Here is a 24,448-nt window from a genome sequence, read left to right on the forward strand (position 1 = left end):
CTTTCGCTTTCTGGCACGGGCTATTTCAATCGAGCGTGGTGTGGTACGTTAATGTCCGATTTCTGGCCTGTTTGGATAACGAGCCCGGCCGTTGATGGTGAAGCGAAACGTGTCCAACGCCTCGTGCTCCACACCCGATTTATGGTGCTGGAAACGTTACCGCGGGAAGAGGAGACAGGTCGATGACACATGCACATGTTTGGCACGGTTTGTGTTTAGCTCCACGTGCTGCTTCTGTTGTAAGTATGTTCCGGTGTGCTTATAGCGTGACGAAGTATGTCTGCTAAGAGATTTTCTGCTAAATTCAACCATACAACAATAACATAATACAAGCGAAACATAAATATTATTGAATTGATTTCAGATCCCTGCACGCAATATGGCTCTTTTTACAACTGTAGATCTTGAAGGTACTATAAGATACTATAAGTCTTATAAGAGTATTAGAAGAAGAGGAAATTAATTGAGTTTATTCGATTGTGAATATAAAATTAATCTAACAATTCTAAAAACTTTATACGAAATATTGATCTGTATACATATATTGGTGATCTGTCGGTGACATGGTCATCCAACAATAGTAAAAATAACAATTTATCATTTGTCTTCGAATCAATTAATAAAAAAAAACAATGAAATATTTTTCATTAACTGCTTTTCATTTGCTCACATACGCCTCTGTGCCATGAACTTTATCCGAAACTCAAAAAACTATCAAGGCCTTTTAGGAAGAAGAAGAGCAGTAGAAATTTGATGATCCTCAGAAGGGTCATTGGCTCTTTAAGATAAACTCACTATAGTACAGTGAATTAAAGTCACCAAGCTCCGGTGGGCTGGTCATGTCATGAGAATGACACCGGAAGACCCAGCCTATGAAGTCCTTTCAGGTCCATATTGGATTAGGATGTGAGTGACGGCGTTGATGAGTCCGCCATAAAGGCCCAAATCCAATAATGAAAGCTCCGTGCTTGACCCAAAACCTACAATGATAAAAAAGTACAATATAAAGCTGCTTCCAAGTCCGATGACCGATGAGCATGCCAATCGAAAGTATTAACTCGCAACCAAATCGTTTTAATTGATTTGAGTTTCGTGAGCAAGAAATTTGGACAACGTCTTAATGAGTGCGTCGTGACGTGGTGGATTCTAACGAAAGTCTGTTCGTGATGTATCGCGCACCGCGCACGGACGAACTGCACTGTAAGTTCGTGCTTTTCAGATTAAAAAATGCTTGTGACGAATAATTCAATTTCTGAAGCGTGAGAAACGCCAATTTGAAGATGTTCGGCAGTGGAAGGTGGGATCGGTCTACAAATCGGGAGTTAAATATTTAACAAGCGATAAGAAACTCTATCTCATTCCCATGGTAGTTTCCTCCTGTGGAGAGCAGTAATTGTGTTACACGCGGCGGGATGGAGATGTTTGAGGAACACACCACAACAGGGAATTATCTGCATTTATATCCCGACGATGGAAATCACGCATTGTTACGCAGTAGTTACCGAGAACAAAACGAATTAATGAACGATAACAGAACCGTTTTTTTTTTATTCAAGTAACATGAAATAATTTCACCGTTTATCATCTCCGCTGGGAGCAACAGCGGTTGCTACCCTGTCGAAGATATCCAGGAAACCGTTACGTAATTCATGTTCGTTGCAAGAGGATTCCACATTCTGACAAGCAGTATCATTGCGAATGGTAATAGGCTTGCAAACGGGAACAGACATCAAAAATTCACCTCAACCGCTATATTAAAGCGTAAATGTAACAGTTTGCCAAAGCGTGATCAAAGCAATGCTGCAACGAGCGCACTTTCATCACAATAAATACTACTTCAAAGGTATGCTTGGTTGGCAGTTGGCTGAACAAACAGTACCACATTGGAGAGCCATTATCAGGCGCAAAATTCTTTTTGAAGACAGCCATTAAGCCTCTCGATTTGATTCGATCATTCAAGAGTCACGTAAACACAACAAGCATACTCTCCAACCCGGACATGACTGTTCCATTCTGGTTCGGTCTGCTTGGCGTGTTATCGGTTAACTTACATCAACTAATCGTCCAGCGAACACTTGAAATGTTAACAGATCAATGTGAGAGTATGGTGAAATTCAATGTGTTTAAAAAAACTGTAAAACAATATTTTGTTGTACAGGAAAATTTGTAAATGTATCATAAAATATCGCAAAATTGTTTGAAGTTTGTAATCTTATTAGCAAATATAAGCTTTTTTAAAAAGATTTCCTTTGTAAACCGCATCTAGTAAAAAGTTGTTCCTTAATTTTAGGCACCTTGACACTAATTGGTAACACTAGAACTTACTAAAACATAATTAGCGGTCTTAGCTATCTGTTTAGTGTCTTGTTAGCTATCTTTTTAGTGTTCCTGAGGATGTGTTATGCATCTTACGATTTTGATTTTATGGGAAAATACTCTCCAAGGAGCAAGGTCGATCATCATCGACTGTCATTCCAGATTCCATTCGAACGCATCTCACCATCTTAATCTAGAGCTACACTAGCTTTCTATGCACTTTGAGAGTTGGATCGTTCGGCATCATTTTAATTACATGATCATGCTCTAAATTGCCGCTGCAACATTTCACCCCAAGTTTTGGAAGGTCGTGCAAAGTTAAAAGCCTATCTGCCTGTTACAGATTCTTTTCGGTCGAGTCCTTTTCGGGCGCATTTTAAAAGCACAATACCTTACTCATGATCAAAAGACAGTATTGCTAAAATTCACTCATTATCTTATCTATTTTTGCACAAGTTTCCGTTTTCGCTCGGTTCATAGTGAACCGTTCCCCTTTGCCTTTTGCGGCATTGAGTCACCATGAATGAATCATACGTATTAAATTCCAAATTTAGCTAAACTAATAAAAAACAGTACAAGACGCCTGTAATACGACGACCAAACACGTATCATCCAGTAGAACGAGTTTTATACGCGCACTTGTGGATCTTTTTTTATTTAATAGCAAACATGTTTTATGTTCGACTAAATTGCCTTTCCAATTTCGGTGCCCTTATCATGCTCATGCAGTACGACAAAAAGGGCTCGGAGCAGTGAAGGCAGAGTTGGTACACATAGCTGGTGGTAAATAGTTACACACCCACCCACCTGGCTACCTCGCGTCCCGGTAGATGACATCAACAGGGAGAAACAATTTCTCTTCCAGCTCGAACGCGTTGCGCGTCGCCCTCCTGTTGTGTTAATGAAACAAAAATGTTGTTTTGCCGCGATATGGGCATCCGAGAGACACTTGATATAACTGAGACCAACGAGCAGGCTGATAAGATAAAGGCCAACGATGGTGTATGCCGGTCAAGCAGAAATGGGACTTTTTTCTAGCGAACTCGCAAATGGCACAGATATTGTTAGGGTGATAGTTAGTTTAAAAAAACCGTGGCCAACAACTGGTTTTCTTAATTTGGCATCAAATCACTGTAATATTAGCATTTTTGAAGAACACCTCCAACCGGTTTTTAAACCTGCTGAAAGGTACAATTCGAATGAAATCGATATTTCATACCTAATTGCCCAAAACGACTTTTATTGCCGTTTGTACCATTCGGTTTTGCTATTCGCATCTCTCTTGTATCGATCGGTTACTCAACTAATGATATCGACGGCACACTGTTCGATGTCAGCCACGCCGAGGTGTATCGTAGTTCGGTTTGCTAATGTGTCCCATTCGGTGGTACAAGCGCTTCCATGACGCCTTGAAATGTCATCAATCTTCGGGACCATTCAAAAGCACCGGTGAGTAAGTGTTTCGATAAAGCATGGCTACGTTTTGTTCTGTGAATCGTTATCAAAGCGTTGTCTCCAACGTCGTGGACTTGCCATGTTACGATAATTGATAACCGATCACCGGACCTTGTTCAATTTTGCACCAGGAAGCCACAAGATAGATTTTGTGTGTGTGTTAGAATTTTAAATTTGTTTTATGAACAATACAGCAGAATTTTCCTCATTTGAATCAAATTACTAAAAAGTTAAATTAAATCTAAAATTTCTGCTTGGTTCACCTATTCCCTATCCTACATGGTTGTCATATTAATTTATTTGGGCATCTCTTTGTTCATTTATATATGAAAACGTTTTTATTTATTTACGTTTTTTTTCTCGATTTTGTTTATTTTATCAGACGAGAAGTTGAGATGCGATCCACGATCTTCAATATATTAGACCAATCATCGAACCACCCGTAGGGCCGTAGGGCTATTTCCTTCCAATCTTCTGATTCTTTCTTTTGATAAATCTTATGAGAATTTAAAAAAGGGTGATTAGTGTAATTGAAGATACATAAAATCCTTACATAGCTAACTAAACCTAATTCTTGTGCCCTTGTTTGTAACAGACACCGTAATATCGAGTGCATGTGACAAAATTGGATTCATTTCCGGACACCGTTCAATTTGAACTAAATTAAACTCATGTAGATCTGGAATTCTTCTCACTTGAAATTAACACATTTGCAAAGCTTTCAACTTGTCAATCATGAAAGCTTGTAATAGAATTAATTTCAGCTTGCAAAATTTTCAGCAATTGGTAACAATTTCCAGATTACCTTGAAAAGCATCCAAAAATAACTTCAAAGACATTCGTAAAAACACTTCAACCTCATGTCAAAAAGTTCAGATTAGCTTCCCATTTGTAAATATTTCGAAGTAACCTTTTAAAAACGTCGACCGAAAGTGAAAGACTCACCATCATGTTATCACGTTTCATTTCCTAAACTTTTCCCATAATTGCATACGGCCGCGAACTAGCTTGCAAAATTGATAATTCCTCATTCCATTGTCGATCAACGAAAGCCAACTCCATTGATTCGTGAACCTTTTTCGCCTTTTGAACTCCGCACTTTTGGCACCAGAGCTTCGACACACGGTTCTGTTTTGGCGCAAATTACGCGGAACAGCAAAAGAAAAGAAAAGGAAAGTGTTTGAATGCACGACATAATGCTGCAATCTGCAACACCGCAAATCAATACACATTGAAGCAGTTGGCCGAAGAACGGAACCGCGAAGCATGGTGTATCGATTTATGGGACGCACGAAGGTGACCTTTTTCACTTTCCAGCCGTGCGATCTGCCCGTGTGTTGCTGGTTGGTTGTTGTCGTTTTCTCCTCCCATTTTCCGATGCTTTTGCGCGGAATTCGATGCCGTTGAATAATTCCACCCCTGTCTCCCTGTCAGCCCCCACCCATCATGCAGCATCTTTGGCGGTCTCGGAGCTTTCAAGAGGCGTAGAGAGCACGAAAGAAATTTCCAAAAAAATCACCCCTTTTTTCGTCCCGACTGCAAGCATACCGCATGCATTATGCTTTTGATCGCAATGGAATGACACTGCTACACATCCCTTGCACGAACGGCCGATCCGCGATCTATATTGTGATGGCCGTTTATCGGTTGAGCGGCCGGGTGACTTTTACTTTCCGTCGTCCGTTTGACCGTCCGTCCGCGGGCGGTTCGAACCGTATTTCGAACGCTTTCCTTTCGGCGGTGAAGGTGACATGGACCGGTTTTTGTGTGCTTCCAGCAACCAAGGGCTATTTTTGTTTCATATGTGTTTGCTCCCTTATGCAGGGGCTTGATCTCGTGCGTTGTCTCGTGTTGCCGCGTATCAATTTGGCAAAGGTTCGCAACATATGTAAGTCATTTATCATCTTTTCGGGGCAAGTTTGTTGCATCAGACCAGTTTTTGGTTTTTGGTTTTACGAAATGCAACGATTCCTCAACTTAATTCTACTGTGAGGTAATCCATTTCGTTGAATATTCATCACGTTTAAACTGTTGTATGAGTTGGTCAATTTTAATTGAGCAAAAAACTCACTTTTATATTTGATGGCACATTTAAAGCTCTATGTTGCAGCAAGCGAAACAGGCACAACATCACGCGCTTGATTGTAAACAAACGTGATGCATGTCTTTAACACATTTTACTCATCCAACACAAGAAGTCAAGATTTAGCAATGCAGAGTTCGTATCTTGGAAAACATAGTCGAGATGAGTCGAATGATACAGCCTTGAAAACACTTCACGTACGATGAAACATATGCCCTACCGGAACATGTTCTTTACGAGCTTCGCAATCTTGCTCGACCATAAGGTACAAAACCACATCTGCTGATGAAATCAAAATCACAACAACGTGTTTTTCTTTGCGGTTAGGGTTGTAACATTTTTTTTTGCTATGATTTTTTCATCCAACTACATCGGAGAAAGTGGTAAGAGAACATGGTGCAGGTATGTTTGAAGCACACACTCCGTTGATTTTTGCTCTCGCCGTGATTGAATTTATCTTTTTTTTTGTTTTGGCCCGCACACACTGACCACAATAGCTGCGAGCACACATTTGCATTCCGTAAAGGCTACCAATCCGATCAGCAAAAAAAGGTGAAGCGAGTAGCAACAAGCAAAAAAAAAGCATATAGCAACAGATAAGCATATAACCTACACCATTAACAATTGCATCTTCCGTGGGCTTCCTCTATTATTTTTTTTTATTGTTGTACACTTCCCCATCAATATCTGCGCGTACAGCGTTTAGCTCCCCACAGATCTACCCATGGTATAACGCATACACACAAAAAGCAATGAAAATGGCAGAGATTTGCAAACAAAAAAACAGAAAATTATAATCTGACAGTAAACATGGCCCTGCCCGGACGAGTGTTGTTTGGCCGCACTTGTTTGGGGCAGATAAAATCCACCAGCCGAAGCTTGCCAACAAAACTCAACCATCATTCGCCGTGCAGTGAAAACCGACAACAAGAAGCAACGCAAATAGTATGTTTCAACAGCAAAAAGAACATATGTTCGTACGAGGAGACTCGATCGCGTAGAACGGGCAAGAAAGCGAAAATTCAAGACGAATCGGGTTTTGAGGTTTTAGGATAAGACGGTAGCTATTGTGGTTTTTGGCTACTCTATTGTTCCGGGTGGGCTTGTTATGAGCGATTCTGGCAGCAAGTTTCCTTTTCTTTTGGTAGGTTTAATTGATTTGCCTACTCAAGTTAGAGCGTTGGACAGGTTAAAAACCTGTTGTCACCTTAATTCATTATGACGTAAAGGAAGGTTCGAGGAAATTCCTTCACCTCCAAAAAATCCCAAAGTGAAATGATCTCGCAGTGGATCAAATAGAGAGTTGTAATACATCAAGATGGAGTAAAATACTGCCATGGTACCAATTTTATCATCACTTCTTCATGATAGTTCATAATTAAATAGATAAATATCTTGACGCAGAAATCGTGGTACCATTGTTTCGCCTGAATACCTTTTCACACCTCCTCGAAATGGGAGACACACAACCGTTACGTTTTCTAATGCCTTGGGCCACCGTCTGGGTATCACGGTGGACACTGACAGGGATGAATTGCTTGTTCCAAATTTTGCTTTAGTATGTTGGATGTTGGACCAAACTGGTCAGAGAATATAATGGCATATGACACATGTAGTTGACAGCTTCACAAGATATTCATCCGTGATTAAGGGTTGTAGATTTCGAATATCCTCTTCTCTAAGTCATTATCTGACATATGGCAATCATACTCTGTGCCAGCTTTGGATGCGTTTCCGATGACGTTTCCAGGCTTATTATTGGTCTGCAGGTCTCCTATATCTAGTACCAAAGATACCAAAGGTACTAAAGGTATACTTGTAATGGATATTAATAGTACAAAGATGAAAATTATATTTGATCAGAAAATCTCTCAGAAAATCAATCGTTGAAATTGAAACTGTATAGTACACTCACAATTTTAAGTTCCAAAAAACATAGAATGCAACTAAAATCCAACTCCTAGGAAGATCTCTGATGAAGAATAAGGGAGAGGCTTAGTATGGTTAGTGTCCACGATACAGTGCTCCATTGAGCTCTTATACCTTTGTTCGACTATTCTCCCTACAGATAAGCCATGGCATTGAAGTGTTTAACGTATTTCGGTACGCATAACTTTAGACCTTTAAGTGATCAAGATCTTCACGATCAGTTATCTGCTAGATAGACCGGGTGCTTCGAACAGTAGATTCAGGTGCTTTTAGAAACTGTTACGAACTCTCAACCTCATGGACGAGCGCCGAAATTGTAGTAGATTTGCTTTTAAATGTTATTTTGATATTTCAAGAGAAATGTCAATTCTTTATTCCATATCTCAACACTAACGATTATGAAAGGTATTGTAAAAATTAACAATTGTCTTTAAAATGATATAATCTTTCCGTTGATCGGATCAGGTACTTTTAAATTTTGTCATCATTCAAAGCTAATTTACCTAGCGTAAAATGCAATAAATGTACCGGCCAAGTAACGATCAGATATACTTGACATTTTAGCCATTTTTTGAGCGAGTATTTGCTGCCACTATTGCCAAACAGTTCCCATCCGAAACCTTCAGTTTAGTGCAGCGGCACACAATTCTCACCCAGTGTCTAGTTATCTACGAGCCAGTGTTGAAGTGAAACCAACTGAAAAGTGGATAATAATTGTGCACAAAATCACACAAAACAGGTGTTGCAAGAGTACCACTTTCAAGAGGTTTACGGCGAAACGATCTTGTGCTAAACAATGCACCAACGAAACAAACGAGAAGCTGTGCAAACCTGGCAACCGAGCAAAACTAAAAAATGGCGCTAATGTTTGCTAATTGTACGTGCTCACGTGTCTGGTGTTTGTGCGTATTTTTGGCATATCGTGTGTTTTTTTTTCTCTACTAGATCTTAACTTAGAGATGAAGTGATGCAGCTGAATGGTGTGCCTTTACTCCCAAAAAATAACACATGCCTACACATCACTGCGCGCCCGTTTACCGATTCTAATAATCACTGCGGCGAACTCGATTCTGCATCCATTCTCTGCAATGTTTGCATAATGTATAGGTAGGTTTAGCTTGTCTTCATCTTTCGGTTGGCGTGCCGTTCGTGTGTTTATAATAACATTATTTGCCTGCTGATAGCTGGGTGGAACTGATAGGAAATGTGTGGAAATCTTTTCCTACATCCCATCCACCTGTCTTCCTGTGCGTTGTACACCCGACCCGGTATAAATTATTGTGAATTGTGTTCTCCCATTTTAACGCCCACCCATTAGATCGACTATTCGTGCACCTGTGCAGTGGGGTTGTGAAAACAAACAAACAAAAAAACACGGTGGAAAAGGGTGAGTTGTGGATCGATCCGTAATTTTTCTCACGATAGCGTGCCGTTGTGAACGGATGCAGTTACATGCGTGCGGTCCGTGTGTTCGTGCGTTTTCTTTTTCACTTTTCAAATCACTTTTCCTCGTACCGAAAAACCCTACGGAACCCGCAAAAGCCACCTCGGTATTATTTTATTGAGCTTGCCTGCCTCTCTCACTAGTAAACTACCGTTAAATGATGATCGCTGCTGGGTGGGAGATGTGTTTGGGCTTGCTACTTTTTGTGCAGTATTTAAAGAAATAAGAAGTCTAACACGTTCGTCTAGTACAAATTATGAGCCCTCGTTTGCGTTAATAATAGCGGGAAGCAGAATTAGGAAGTGTACCCCGTTTATTGCACCCTGCTTAGACCTTCACAACAATGGGGTGCTGGATGGGGAGGGAGTCTCACATTTGTTTGGCGAGCCTAATGTAATGGAATGGAGCTGACTTTCTCATTCGTCCCGTGGCCGGGATGTGGCCAGATCGGAAAGCGAAAGGAACGCTTCATCGCAGTGTGTAGTAGTGCAATAAATAAAATTCACACTCTTGCGCGAGTAGCATAGAAGGTGTAATGAGTTACGAGCAGAGGTTTTTTCGACTCCACACGTGTAATGAAGGAAGCGGTGGCAGCTCAACTCCAGTGTCATTACAATATGCATCAACAGAGTGCATCGCTGGAGATGGGTATTATGTGTACGTTGCATCAACCAAAAAACGTGATTCAAATGACGAACACTTCCTGCTTTCTAGCTGATGATCCTCACAACGTTAAAATGCTCCATTTGCAAAACGACGTTTTATTTCCGGACATTAAAGTAAAGTAATGTTTTATCGAGAGAAACGAGCCGCAAAGCTGCAAGTTGCATTTCCTGTCTTCGTTTTACTTGTCCAACAGGTGAGCTACTGGATGGTCGCACGTGTCTATATGGGTCTGTCTATGGGTGACGTTTCCAAAAAGAAAATAATCTCCATTCGTATGCGATTGAAGCGTACGGGTTGCGCGTAGATAAAGCAAACTTTTGCAAGACATAAAATGGCAAAGGATCGCACTTCCTGGAGGTTGGGTTAAAAAATACGTGTCTTGTTTAAGTTCATGCTATCAAGCTTTGTAATAATGAACAATTGTGCATTATCAATCGAGTTGACAAAAAAAGAAACCAGGGTCTTTTTTTGCATTTTACATCAATAAATCTCATTTTCCTCTTATTAACCTTTTATTAAGGTTTCCTTATTAAGCGGCTTAACAATGTTGAGAGTGTGGTTTTATTTTTTTTTTGTTATTAAACTTAACAACATTTTTAATTGCTCGAAAAAAACAGTTGTGCTTTTGTGAATAAAAAAATGAAAATGGTCCTCTCTCTAACGAATAAAGCATGAGCTTTATTTATTATTATTAACCACACTAATGAGCAAAAAAATGCTGACAGAAGAGATTAATTCTCTTTAGCTGTAGAAAGAAAAATTAAAAAAAAAACAATCTCCCCCATGCGCCAGAATCAGCTGTCGACAGAATTTCTGAAAGCATGAAGTCGAGCGCACATCGCTGACGGGTTTGACCACAGGACCATATGGTAGATTGGAAGCCGGTTAGCATCTGAAGCCGTATTTCCTGGCCCCAATTTCATTCGGTTCAGATGTCGTGCACAGGGAACACCGAGCCTGGCTCGAAACCGTGTGTTACCGTGTGGTGTAATTTTATTATTTTTTTTTATCTTTCCACTGCTGCACCACAAAAACCAACGATCTGTTACAACCCGGTGCAGAAGACACGGTTACATTCGAAAGGGCTAATGCTAGCAGTCTACATCGTTGTCCGAACGATCGGGGTAACTCTTTTAGAGCCCGTGATGACCGTGCGAGGTGAAAATGGATGGATCACCTTCATCAAATTACGCACACGTTGAATGGCTTTACGAAGGGTTCCTGCAGGAAACGAGTCGTTTCGGTCGGATGGCTCGATGCACCTTTGGACAAAGGGAGGAAATTAAAGCAAGTTTAGTTCCCCTTTCCGCTGAATCGTTCACATTGCATAGAAACATTCGTCACTTTCCAAAAAAAAAAATTTTTAAGGCATTTTTTTTTAGGAGAAGAATTGAATCAAATAGGAAACTTGCAAGGAGTATCTAATAAGATAATCTGTACTGAGCATTTTTATAGCAATAAACACCCAACACAAGCAACACTTAACAATGGCTCACCGATAAGGCTTTAGTTAAACCCCGGAAATAGAGAATGACTGTCACCTATCAACAATTAGCTCAATCGAAATTAACGTTTTAGGTGACGATAAACAAGGCGCCTTCGGAAACAGCTACACCGGTAGCTGGTTGGTACAACACCAAACACCGTTACAACAGGCTCGAGGCGACAATCTTGAACTTGCAAAACAATTTCGACCAGACTGTTCTCTCTGGTGCGGTCTTTAGCCAAAACTTACCTCCATTCCGATTTGTCTCATGATGATTCGGCTTGAACTGTCGGCTTTATGCGTTATCAATCGATAATACCTCCACTCGAGAAGGCACAGATAGCGATAGAAGGGTATTGATTTAATCTCCTATATCTCGCCCGTTGGAAACACCGTCGCCCGTGTGATGCACTGCACCTGTACAAACGTTTCCGTGGGTGGTTCGAATTTTTGGCGACGTCGGTCCCTCTGCTCGCGGGAAGATCCACCAAACACTGCGTGCACAAAAAACAAACCCTTGCTAAACCTTGCTGCCTAACTGTGTGCTGCAACGCTTTGTGACGTCAGTATGACGGGCGTTATGGTTCCACTGTTTGGCCCAACGAATCGTCGAAAAGCAGCCGTAAGCTGACCTGAAACCTGTACGCACTTAACCGGTGCCTCTATCGCTAGATGACACGCACTTTGACACGCACACTTGTAAAATGAATGCCACAACAGCGGGCGAGTGCAATGATCGCGCGGATGAAGATGTGTGTTCCGGTTGAACGATTCCACGTTCGGGCAGGTGCCACTATACACGCGGATGTTCGTCACTGCTTCTCCAGCTATCGCAAAAGATGATGATTTGGGTTTTCTTTCTGCTCCGAACTACACCACAGCAGCCACAGCACCCGCACAAACAAACACGATCGCGATCGGACGAAATAACTGCGGAAGGTGCTCCTTGGATCTACTTGGCGTATTTTCACCTGCGCACTGGCCGACGATGCAACTGGTACTCGTGTGCGGACCGTTCCCAACTCGACGGTTTGGCGCAATTCAGTTCAACTCCAGCCGGAAAGTGATGCCGCTCGGTCGACAGGGAAAAGGAATGAGATAACATTATGGTGGTGCGTGTGTGTGGGAATGGCGTGAAAAGATTACGCTGATCTAAAATGGCAGAGAGCGAGAGAAAATGCGTAAAACTTTGAAGAGCGCAAAATGGGGTTTTCTGCTCTCTTCAAGATAAAGCACTGTGGAACGAAAGCTCGGACATGCATAAAGTATATGACATGATTTTTTTCGTTACTTTTTTTGGTATAGTGTATATACATATACACCTAATATGATTAATATTCTGTTTCAGCATCTTTGTTTGATTCTTATATTGATCCTCAAAGATTTGTAATGTTTTTTGTACATCTAATAAACTATTAGAAATTTACATACATAATAATAGGTATATTCAAACACGGCTGAATTAGACAATACAAACGAACGTTACCGCAGAAACACAAAACGTGTAATTTGGGCAAAGTATTATTGCAAAAGTTAAACAAACAAATCATAACTTCAAGAATCTTTTGATAATCAACTCATAATTCGAACGACTTTTTTAGGGCACATTAGAATCATGTTTTGAATAATTAATTTCCCAACCCCGGCGGCAGTATTTTCCCCCCATAATACAGTTCATATTAGTTTGGAGATGTTTCTTTCTCCAAACAGTGAAAGTATCCCGGTCACTATGTACTCGGCCATATGAACAAATCATCTCGAAGACTCATTTAAACGAAAAATACTGAAAAATTAGGTATGAAGTAATAGTAATATAACAACTTTGTTAATTGCGAATTGCAACAATCCTGTTTACCATATTGTCCCATGGTGCTACTTAGTGAGAGAAAATCTCGCTACTTAGTGAGAGAAAATCAAGAGATTTCAACCGTAAGCTTTGGCGAGAGAAGATCACCATTTAAGAGAGCTTTTTTTGTTGAAGCTTTTGCTGTGTTTTTTTTTTAAATATTATTTTAGGATTTCTCATGCAACTTTGTTTGGTGTTGGTCACGTAGAAAAACTCGTTTGTTTTTGATTTTTGGTTGTTTTACACTCGGTTCATGTTAAACAAAATTACCACGATCTGTTTTACATTTTTGTACAATTTTGCTATTTGCAAAGCGATACTTTTGTGTGACATAGTTGGGTTTCCCACTCTTTTTATCCAAACGGATCCAACCCCATATGACGTCTTCAATTGGAAATAAATTTTATCATAAAAAATCGCAAATCTTCCTCACAATCCATTGTATAAAAGAAAACTATGAACGGCTGGAAAACAATCATTCATTTATTATGATAATTTACGCTACCTGGCTGTAACGGCGATGGCCAGATGCAAATCAATATTTCCCATATTTTGCATCATTGGGTAGAGTTCATTAGTGGCCTCTTGCCCATATTTCCCACACTCGTCCCACCCACCGTTGGGCGTGTCGATGAGAACGGTCATTCGGTTTCTTTTGGCCGACCGGGCAATGGATTCTGGGCATTGCGGTTTTCCGCATGCGTCGCTATTAAGATACAGTTTTATGCATAGCGAAGTGCAAGTTGCGAATTATGGTAGCGGTCGAAAGGTTTGCGAAGCTAACGTTGAGGCTTGATTAGCATGGGCAAAACCCTTTGCAGTGGGGTAAGGTTTGCTGGATCGGATTGTATTTCAACCACCAACCAGGAAATGTGGCGTGTTTCATAAGACGATAAATGAAGGAAAGGTAACGTATTTTTTAAATTTGTTTTAATTATTTTGCAATTGCTCTTGTCGTATTGACCTGTTCGTGGAAATACGGAAACATAAAACAATAAATAAATAACTTTATTAGAAAAAGAATTTTCCAACTTAATCAATGGAACACAATTTTCACTACAACTAGCGCCTAATGTGCACTAACAAGCACTAACTGCACGTGCTTGCCAAAGTGCAAATGCAATCGAGTGCGGCGGTGTGGCTGATTATTGATCGTTTTTTGATGCTAATGGGGCTTCTTGGGCCAATGATCCGATATGCCGTCACTCAATCCCCAACCGCAGCCCGATGACTCGTGCATGATGCGTTCGTTGAATCGCAACGAATTTATTCACCATCTCTTCCGTGCGAATATCTCGCCACACCTATTACACTTTCCGATTGATGTGCGCGAAAATCGATATGGTTAATATTTATGATGCCAAACAGCACGTTTGCCACGGAGAAGATGACCCATCCCCGCCAACCCCGAACGGCCATATCTTGCTGTTGTAATTTTAATGAGTGACGAATGTTGTAGTTTTTGTCAACCGGAAACCAACGGAAGAGAAAGGAGGATGTGCTTCGGGAAATGAAGAATTGACATTGGTGGCCATTTTGAATTCGCTTTTCTAACGACTGCTTAATCGATCATAGCGGCTGCGAAAGTGGAACCGTTGGGTGCGTTTTGTTACCTCTCAACAGCAGAAATGGTAGCAACAATGGGGTAACAATTTTTTAAATGACTTCTTCATCGCTGTTTGAACTTTTGCGAGGAAATCTCACCACCATTTACCTTTTGCTAAAACAACATCCACGTGTGGAAGACAGTTTTCGTCGCGTGTGTCTCTCAAAGCACCTTTTGCCATTTTTTGTTTAGTTTTCGGGCCCGTACCACCCCAGTCGATAGTATTATTTTTTTTGCTCTTTCGTTACAACAATCGGAAGAAATGTTTTTTCCTCGGCGAAAAGTTTTCGGTCCGGTTGCGTTTTCTGCCCGTTGCTTAATTGATGGCCAAATAAATCACATACTTAGGCGAAACCCAGACAACATGCCGAACGCCAAAAACCAAGATGAACCACTCGACCTCAATGAAGCCAATTTGGCGATCGCATACGCGTACGCGAGGGATGTGATTTGACGCTGACCGCGCGAAGGCCATCACACACGCCTGCAAAAACAGCAACACCTGCCACCTGGCTCAAAACCGTCCTAATGCTTTCTTCCCTTTGCGCTGGAAGTCGATTTCTCTGGGTTTGGATTTTTTTTCCACCCTCTTTGCATTCCGTTTTCCTTCCTTCCGTACCGGCAATGGTGGATAGCATTAATAAGATTCCAAATTATTGCATGGATCAGCATTAGAGTTTTCTTGCAACCGTTGTAGGTGTTTGTAACACTTTGGCTTTTATGTGATTAATAATTGACGCTTTTATCGTGTTTTCAATAGTGACCCAATTTACAAACTTGCCTTTGATTTATTTTAAACAACAAGCAAAACTTCCGCCAAGAAGTGTAACCCGAATAAATGCGTGTTAAGTGTACTGAATTTATGTTTTTTCGATTCTTCATTAAACAATAAACTTCTCTAAATAATGTATTTGTTGTTTACCTACACCTAAGGTTCTTCAATGGTGCGGAACAGTTAAACAGACGTTAATCAGAGCTGTTGTTTCCCTACCAATCCTTATGTAATCCTTAAAACAATAAGACTAAGCCGTCTTTCACGAAATAGAAAAATAGCAGCTGCGAATATCCTCCGAGCTGTCAAACGTCTAATTGCAAGTAACTGGAGTCCCATGAACTATGCTATACTATGCTATACTAGATAACACTAAAACATATCTGCTTATTTGTTGGCCTTTTTGGGACTGAGAACGCAAAAAGATGATCATTGTAGGGATAATGACTAATATCTATAATGAAAAAGGGGGGGGGGGGGAGGAGTTGATGTGTTTGGGGAAGGGGTTATCCTAGATTCATTCCAGACTCATCCTGAATAAAATACGGTGTCTATTCCGAATTTGTCTCCGGATTTAACTCCGGAGTTGGCTCCGGATTAACCCGGAATCGACAATGGTATGTTGAAGTCACTAACATGTTGCTCCAAAATCAATCTGCAGAAGATGAGTTCTTCTTCTTCCTTTTCGACACAACAACCGCAAGAGGTCTAAGGCCTGCCATTCCTGGCTTTTTCTGGTAGCTGGAGATCTGGTAGCTCGCATGGGATCTTGGTTCGGTCCGTTCGTGTGAAGACCGGACATGTTACCATCGCAACCATCATGTTACCGGGCCGTCCTGGCAGGTGATAAGTTCATCCCTTTACTAGACCTAAATAGTACATAGTAATTTTTTAAACCACTTATGGCTGTTCGTCGGTTCTCTTAGTTGGTGATATTTCTGTTATTCATTCATACATTTATTGTTATATTGTTGATTATCCATTTCAAGATATTTGCTAGGAAGTAAGTATCATTTACCAAACCTTTCACAAAAATGCAAAAAGAGTGTTTTTATTTAAAACTGATTTGTTAAAACTTTAATTAAAACAATTATGAATTTATCATATTTCTGATAAATATGCGAAAAATAACGACTTTAAATTATGCTTAAAAAAATTTAAAAATGATCTTGAAAGTTATGAAACAATTCTTCAAATACTGATTTTATCCAGGAATGTTATGTTTTCTGGGATTTAAGTAATTCCGACAACAAAAATAACAATTATCCGTACTGGTGTGGTAGTGATCGTACATAAATTCAATCAATGCAATAATAAATTTGTTTCCTTATGGACAGTATTTCTTAAGAAAAATCGTTTATGGCATCAACCGGTTGGTTGTAAACAATCTTTGAAGGGGAATCTCAAAATTTTACGCTAGTAGCGCTCAAGCAGTAGATTACCTAAACAGGTATAAAAAAGAGCATCTCAAAAGTAAAATCAAAACAAACAGAACCATAAACATGTGGAAGCTTTCACTGTGATATTCACGAGATGATGCAGCTTCTATAAACGAATAAGTACCACACTGCAAGGCTGTCGAACGTATCGGGGTGATCATTTTCACCTTTTTCACCTCATCTGCACCCATCTCGAACGGAGCGATCATATCACATTTACAAGCGAGATGCCCATCGATCAATAGGCTTGGCCGGTTCAAAGGAATCCAAATCGGACGCAATGGTTATCATAATTTGACACAGCAGAAAAATGTAGAGGCTGCAGTCGGATTTCTTTTTAGAAATTTATCGTACGTCGCTTATGTACGATAGAAAACGCAATAGAAGCGAAAGAGAAAAAAACATGCAAACAACATGTGAGCTCGTTTCGACGGTGCTGTGGTGCCTTCTGGTAATCATCAAAATAATTGCGATCTAGATCATGAAGAATCTTTTGACCGCCTTTCGGCGTTTGGGGGTGGATATCATTCTTTGATGTGGGTGGAACCGTAATATGGTAGAGAAATGGCAAGAGGGTAAAGAAATCGAACGAGAAGCCAGTGCGCAATGGAGTTTGTTTTCGGTACGGTTTGACCATGTAGCGAAATGTAGCACATACGGTAACTCTAATGATGGCGATTGCTACGGAACGCGGTACAGGAACTTTTTACGAGATTGGAATAAACAAAAAATATGCTTCCTTTAATCATGGAACATACTTCGGCCTAATTAACCTAGAACATGCATAATTAATCAGTTAAATTACACTGACAGAAAAAAATGCAATATGCAAAGAAGATGTAAAACTGATGTGATTAATTGGTTTTAATAGGTTGTACATTATTTCGTTTTGGGTATTTTTATTTCGAATCTAAGATGTCTAATCTTGTTGTACCGGTGCTACTGACACAATCTACTTATTTTAATGCAGTCTGGTATCAATTCTGGTCAATTCTCAGACGTATAAGGTTCTCCTGCCCCGAGAACTCGGACTTTATATTGGTGACTTTGGCGCTGGTTATTTACATGGAACAATGTGTTGCAAGTGCTGTTAGTCCGTTATCCCAGCACTAGTACACGGGAGATCACCTTTAAGGACACGACAGAACTAGGTTGATGGTAGCGGCGCCGGTCTTCACACGAACGGACCGGATCAACATCCCATTCGGGCCAATCCCCCGTAGCAAGGACTGACTATCCGGCTACGTGGTAAAAGTAGTCGATACGGCCATGCCTTTCTAACGAAAAAAATATATATATACTACTGGGTAATTCGATAATTACGATAAAGAAATCCTTGATATCAACGATTAGTTTACTTGACATAGATATTAAAGATAGATATTGAATTATATTAGATATTTAAAGTTTAAATACCTTAAAGTTAATTTCGTCTCGACTCAAATATGTGATCAGGTTTGAAGTGGAATTTATCATATTTATTAAAGTATGCAATTAAAGTATAGTTAGAAAATGGCAACAACATATGGTAAAATTCTATTACCTCGTTGCTATATAAAAATGCCTGAGGCAATGCAAACCGGTGCCAAGAGTAAAATAAATTATGATGTCTAACATAGGTTATTGAAAAACTTTTCTGTTTTAGAAAAAGAACCACTGTTTGGAAATAAACTCGATTTAATCAATCCGCTCTGTCAAAATAATGACATTTAGTTTCAGTTCTGATGTCAGTTTTAAATGGTCTAGTCACCATATCTACATTGTGCGTTCGATTCAAAGGCCATCAACGTAACCTATGCAGAAAAATTTTCACCTAGTGCTAGTTTCTCAGAATTGCAATAAAAATGGCCGAGATGGACGCTATAGAAACTTCGGAGCAATGTGAAATTAAGTTAGAGTGTACGCACAATTCTCATCCATTCCAGGTAAGTCGAGCGTTTTTTTTTTTTTTTTATAGAGAACATGCATTCCTTAAGTGAACACAATGTCATTTATTTGCAGAACCGTACTGTGACGATTAATTCCGGACATGAAGTACTGGTTGGTCGATGCCATAAAGATAAACGCAACCGAAACGAGGAAGAATCTAATCTTATATTCGATAACCGTATCCTTTCTCGCAGCCATGCTACACTATTCTATCAGAACGGGAAACTGTATCTGAAGGTGATCTATTATTTCATTCGCTTAAAAGAAGCTGTAAACTTCACATTTATTTGTTTGTCGTCTAGGATCTCTGTAGTGCGAATGGAACGTACGTAAATGGGGAAAACATTGGTCCCGAAAGAGCTGATATGAGCGATCCTAAAGGACGAGAATTAAAAACGGGTGATATTTTACGATTCGGAAAGCTTCGTTCCATTACCAAACCTAGAGGCATAGTTGGCCCGATTGAAGCAAAGCTTACGATCAAATATTCCGCATCATCTGACATTAGCACGTCAGAACAGCCCAAAGAAAATATGATCAGTCCATCGAACTACACACCTTACGAAGGACGACAGTTGGACCAAACTAAGGTAATGGAGAAACTGCCCAAGGACCCTTCTTCGACTGCCAACAAGGAATTGGAAATGATTGCTCAGACCAAATCTGTAAATATCAGCGAACGCGGAACGGAAACGGAGCGAGTACCTTCCAGTACCATATCGACGCAAGTTTTGCCAGACGAGCTAGAAAAAAAGATTGAGTGCGATAACTGCGCAACTTTATCTTCTGAGTTTTATAAGTATCGAAAGCGAGCATTGTTTACTTTTGTGATTTGCTTGCTAATTATCACACTTTACCAGCAATATTTAAACTTTTTTTAATTCAAAACTGTAAAGATCAGGAGCGAGCGATGGTTCTAATTAATCAATAAAGGTGTCCCTAGATACACAAGTCAGACAATTATCAAATTATAAGTTTCAAAAGTTTTTCTTAGTAAAAAAAAAATTATCTATTTGATCGTCGTTTAAAAATATTTTGCGTTAAATAAATGAATAAAAAAGAAGTTGTGTCGCTATTGTTTGCCCCTAAAAATATGCAATACATCGAAACCGTTTGAGTCAATAAATGCCTACGTCGCTGCTCGCCAACTAGGATAGAAAATGTTGCACAGAACCATTATTATTTATGTTCTTGAATTGTGAATACTGAAAATATACTCTTTTTCATCTGTATAGCAAAGTTTAACAAATGTCTAATATAATTATGTTTATGAGCCAACAATGCGATAAAACATCGCAAAAGCTTGTTTGTATTGAAGTCCCACTGTGTTGAAAATGAAAAACATCGCAATACGTTAAAATCTTTTATACTTTTACGGAAAGCGGTGAGTTTTACGTTAGTTAACTGTGAGTTAGTTCAAATTTGTCCTAAAATCAAGTATAGGTTGATCAATAGCGATTGTCGAAAATTGATTACATAAACATAAAAGGGCATTTCTGACTTAACACCAGTGTAAAATTTTTATCAAATATAGATTTTTATATATTTAACAAGATGTAAAGGTTTCAAATGTTTACCCATTTATGCAAAGGGGGGCAAAGGATTAATATCTCCTTGGTTGCGTCTTTAGAACTCGTCTTATCACCACTCGACTGATGAATAGTCAGCGGGCTTCAATTTAACCTTCCGCCCAGATGCACTTTGTTTGACCAAGTCAGCAACAACATCGTGACACATCGCACCGGACTGTAGGTTGTTTCCGCTCAGTGCGACCACAAATGGGTCACTCCGTCCGCTATCGAAAGCACAAAGTATTATTCCATTTATTACCTAAGACAATGTGTTCTACAGCACATGCGAAAACAAATACGGTGCAGTTATAGGATGTCCCAAATGTGCCAGTAATATTCCATCGATCCATGGTTATGATACCAATTGACGATTATCGTTTCTTGAACCAATCGGATGACATATCTACAGTGAACGAGGATGACGTTGTTGTTAAGCCCAGTCTGCCGAATCAAAACAAATCTGATTCCGGACGGGTCTTTTATTATACCGATTGTACCGAATTCTGATATCTCAGCAAGGGAGAAGCGATAAAGGGCACAAACAAGATTGTATCGATTCAAACCGGTTTGAAGTGATTCTCATGACTTAGGAATCAGGAAATTCTCATGTGAGAGCTTATGAGCTCATGTGTTTTGTAGATACTTAGATAAATAGCGGCAACACAACTTCCGATGGCTACCTGAGTTAAGCTTTATTAGTTTATATTCCTAGAGAATAATCATTTTATAAATGCGTATTGTATGCGCAAGAACACAAACAATAATTTAATTTTCTTAACAACGATTAACGATTCAAATGATCACCTTTACTAATAATTTACAATTTTTCATTACTTTCAGTATCTACAACACATCTTCACTTGGTATTAGATCCTGCTTTTTTAAGTTTAACATCGGTTGTTTGCCGGGAAGAATATATCCAGTTCGACGAGGATCATGAACGCGACGATCACCAGATATCCAATACCAAGTGCAAGTCCGACTAGCTTTCGGAGCGTATACTTGGCCGTGTATAATACTACGTAAAGGATAAGGATGGCACCAAAAAGGGCAAGCACTGAATACTGAATACCGTACGATTGGATTGCGATGTAAGCTCCAGTTGATGGACCGCCATCGACCATTGTCCTGATGAACCAGGGCAATCCAAGCGAGAACAGTATGGCGAGCGTATTGGCTCCTAGCGAATTCGAAACGCCCATTGCGCCATTACCTACGGGAAACACACAAGCATTTAATTTTAAGTACAATTTGTATGGTAAGATGGCTATAGTTACCTCTTCGTATAAGTGTTACAGCTGATGCAGCTTCTGGCATGCAGCCCCCGAACGCAAGGAACGTCATGCCCATCACTGTGTCCGGTATGCCGAAGGTATTACCAATGACCGAGATCATCCAGAACACGACGTATGCACTCAATCCGATCCACCCTACGCAGCAGACGAACGTTAGAGGGTAAAGTTTGCGAAAACGCAGTGGATCTGGTATGGTCAGAAACACGATCGACCGATACGGCCATGTAAAGAACCAAAAGATCGTTCTCCAACCAGCGAATGAGGATTTTGGAAGGCGCGTCAATTCGTTCCACTTTACACTTTTCAACGGTTCTACGGTACTCTCAGATTGTGCAGGGTTTGTCGGTTCTACTGCAGTACCCGCAGGTGTGTCGGAGCTGGATGCAACTTTTTTTGCGTCATGATCGTTTATTCCCACCAAAACACCGTTAATGGCATGGCCTAAGATCGCAATTGAATACTTCCGCCGAGGATTGTCATCTATCGTACCATCTTCTGGTTCGGGTTCCAAGCGACCGCAAAGATTCCAACGGTTCTGTATATAGTGTACGGCAATCGTTTTTAGACGTTCGTTTTTAAACATCACCACAAAGTACAGCACGTAGGTAATACTGAAAATCATCGCTTCATACCATTCAACTCGACCATCCCAAACGCACACCACCAGTAGCGTGGTGGATATGGTGACAATGATGGTGTCACGAGTCAATGGCCACCAATCAAGCTGCACGTGCTGTAAAGATGAAGGAAATAATTAGTACCAGTACCTGTCAAAGGGCCCCGAATGTCTGACACAACTCACCATCTTTGTCAGCAGTCCTACGAGCGCGGCCACACCGAGCGTATTGAACAGCATCGAGCCCATAATCGTGCCAACCCCTATGTCCGAATCGACTGCCAACGTGCTGATGGTGTTGGTGAAAAATTCAGGCATCGAGGTAGCCGTTGCCATGAACGTGGCTGCCGCTACATCCTGGGACAGCTTCAAATCCTCACACAAACACTCAACCGAGGGTAGAAAGTACTCGCTGCAGACATACGCGAGCAACATGAAGAAATAGATCGCGGCCAGAAAATGAAGCACAATTGCGCCCTGGAGTCGTTGCTCCTCACTGAACAGATCGGACGGTAGGTCGTCCAAACTGCTCGTAACGATGCATATTGATGGTGAACCCGACGAGTTCTGAGATTCATTGCCCGGCATTGTGTCGGACGAGTTGCCTGACTGAAAGTCGATGGTGGCCCGCGCGGCGCTAATCGGTTCTTTGAACAGTGCAGTACCATTGCCTTGACTGTGGTGTATTTTTGGAACTGCAAAATAATAGTGAAACGGGACGGGACACGTCATGAGAAGTCATGTGAAAGAAACCCCACGAACTGAGAGCGCTCCACTACAACTACACAAATAGTTGACTGGCGTCGTTTAGAAAAAAAAACTCAATCAACTAGCCACTGCATTACATTCTTCGATTGTGATACTATTCTCCTCTACGTCTGACTCCCGTCAGTACTTGGATGTGTTTGAGAGTTCTACACTGTTTACAAACCCCATATTTGTGAACTCGCGCTATTGGTCACGTTTTTGCAACGCAACGCAAGTTCCACTTTTTGCTGAAGGACTTCAAAGTTTTATAACCTTGCAATCGAAGAAGGCAGCTTTCTGTCGGAAAACACTCGAAGACAGGCGACAACGAGTCGGGGTTGTGTGCACATAAAGTAAATAGGTGGGCATGTTTTCACCTTCTAAATACAACCCGATAGCCAAATACCCGACCAACAGGTAAGTGATTGGCTGTGATTTCAATGCATGTAAATTTTGTTCAACTATTGAAACAAGTTGCACGGAGCACACACGAGCTTCAATTGAACGCTGCGACTTGTGTTACAAAACTGTTAGAATAGATTTATTAACTCACTGCACTTCTTTCATAACGCTATATTAAATATAAGTTTAAACATAAACAACTATTTATTACCGAAAATGGCCACTATGTGTGGAACACAGAGCAGTAACAAGTATGTAGCACCAACTGTCCTATGACTGCCATTCCACAATTGTACCATAGTTTTACATTAGCACTCTTCACTGTCACTGATCGAAGAATTCGAAAAATGTTCGCCAAAATTGTTACAAAGTAAATTGTATCCGACACTTAGTAACACTTTCACCACTTCCTTCGATTCGATTTTGAAGTGTGCTTCGAAGAAAGTACCTCCGTTTGGTCGCACTGCGTCCGAATGTCTACAGACCGTGTGCCGATGGGAATCCCTTTTTGATTCTCGCTTCGTCCAACACTGCATCTGATATCGACAGCGAGGGCTGTGATGGCCAAGCAGCTAGCATTCGTCTTTACTGCGCTATCATCGGCAACGTAATGGCACCCGTCTACAAGTTCGCCGGGTATTACAGTACACCTGGGAACCCCTTCAGGGCTTCTGCTTACGCTCATCAGCTGTTCACAGTGAGTGTGCCGTATCATTCGGCTTTGGCTCAAAAGCTTTTATGGCAAGATGGCATCGTGCTGGTCACATTCCGTCTAGCTGTTCGGTTTCTCGGCGGGGTTATCATGGTGCCTTAACATGGTGTATTCCCAAATAAACCGTCGCGTCG

The 24,448-nt window shown here is 40.6% G+C and overlaps 3 protein-coding genes across 3 annotated transcripts in view; 1 reads left to right on the forward strand and 2 right to left on the reverse strand.

Annotated features, from left to right (window-relative positions):
• The window catches only part of LOC128718424 (uncharacterized), a 28,539-nt gene extending 16,905 nt beyond the window's left edge, over positions 1-11,634 (reverse strand). The window contains exon 1 of the mRNA XM_053812050.1: positions 11,629-11,634. Coding sequence (XP_053668025.1) covers positions 11,629-11,634 — 6 coding nt within the window. The remainder of the gene's footprint in view (positions 1-11,628) is intronic.
• A 7,252-nt stretch (positions 11,635-18,886) lies between these two features.
• Positions 18,887-19,852, forward strand: LOC128718425 (uncharacterized). Its single transcript, XM_053812051.1, has 3 exons — positions 18,887-18,967; positions 19,044-19,208; positions 19,274-19,852. Exons 1-3 carry the CDS (start codon positions 18,887-18,889, stop codon positions 19,850-19,852), a joined length of 825 nt encoding a protein of 274 aa, XP_053668026.1.
• A 1,577-nt stretch (positions 19,853-21,429) lies between these two features.
• LOC128707706 (sodium/potassium/calcium exchanger 4-like) lies at positions 21,430-23,901 on the reverse strand. Its single transcript, XM_053802665.1, has 4 exons — positions 23,814-23,901; positions 22,640-23,148; positions 21,820-22,570; positions 21,430-21,755 (listed from the first exon to the last, which is right to left on the reverse strand). Exons 1-4 carry the CDS (start codon positions 23,899-23,901, stop codon positions 21,430-21,432), a joined length of 1,674 nt encoding a protein of 557 aa, XP_053658640.1.
• Positions 23,902-24,448: the final 547 nt, after the last annotated feature.

This window comes from Anopheles marshallii, chromosome 2, assembly GCF_943734725.1.
Source record: "Anopheles marshallii chromosome 2, idAnoMarsDA_429_01, whole genome shotgun sequence".
NCBI lineage: Eukaryota > Metazoa > Arthropoda > Insecta > Diptera > Culicidae > Anopheles > Anopheles marshallii.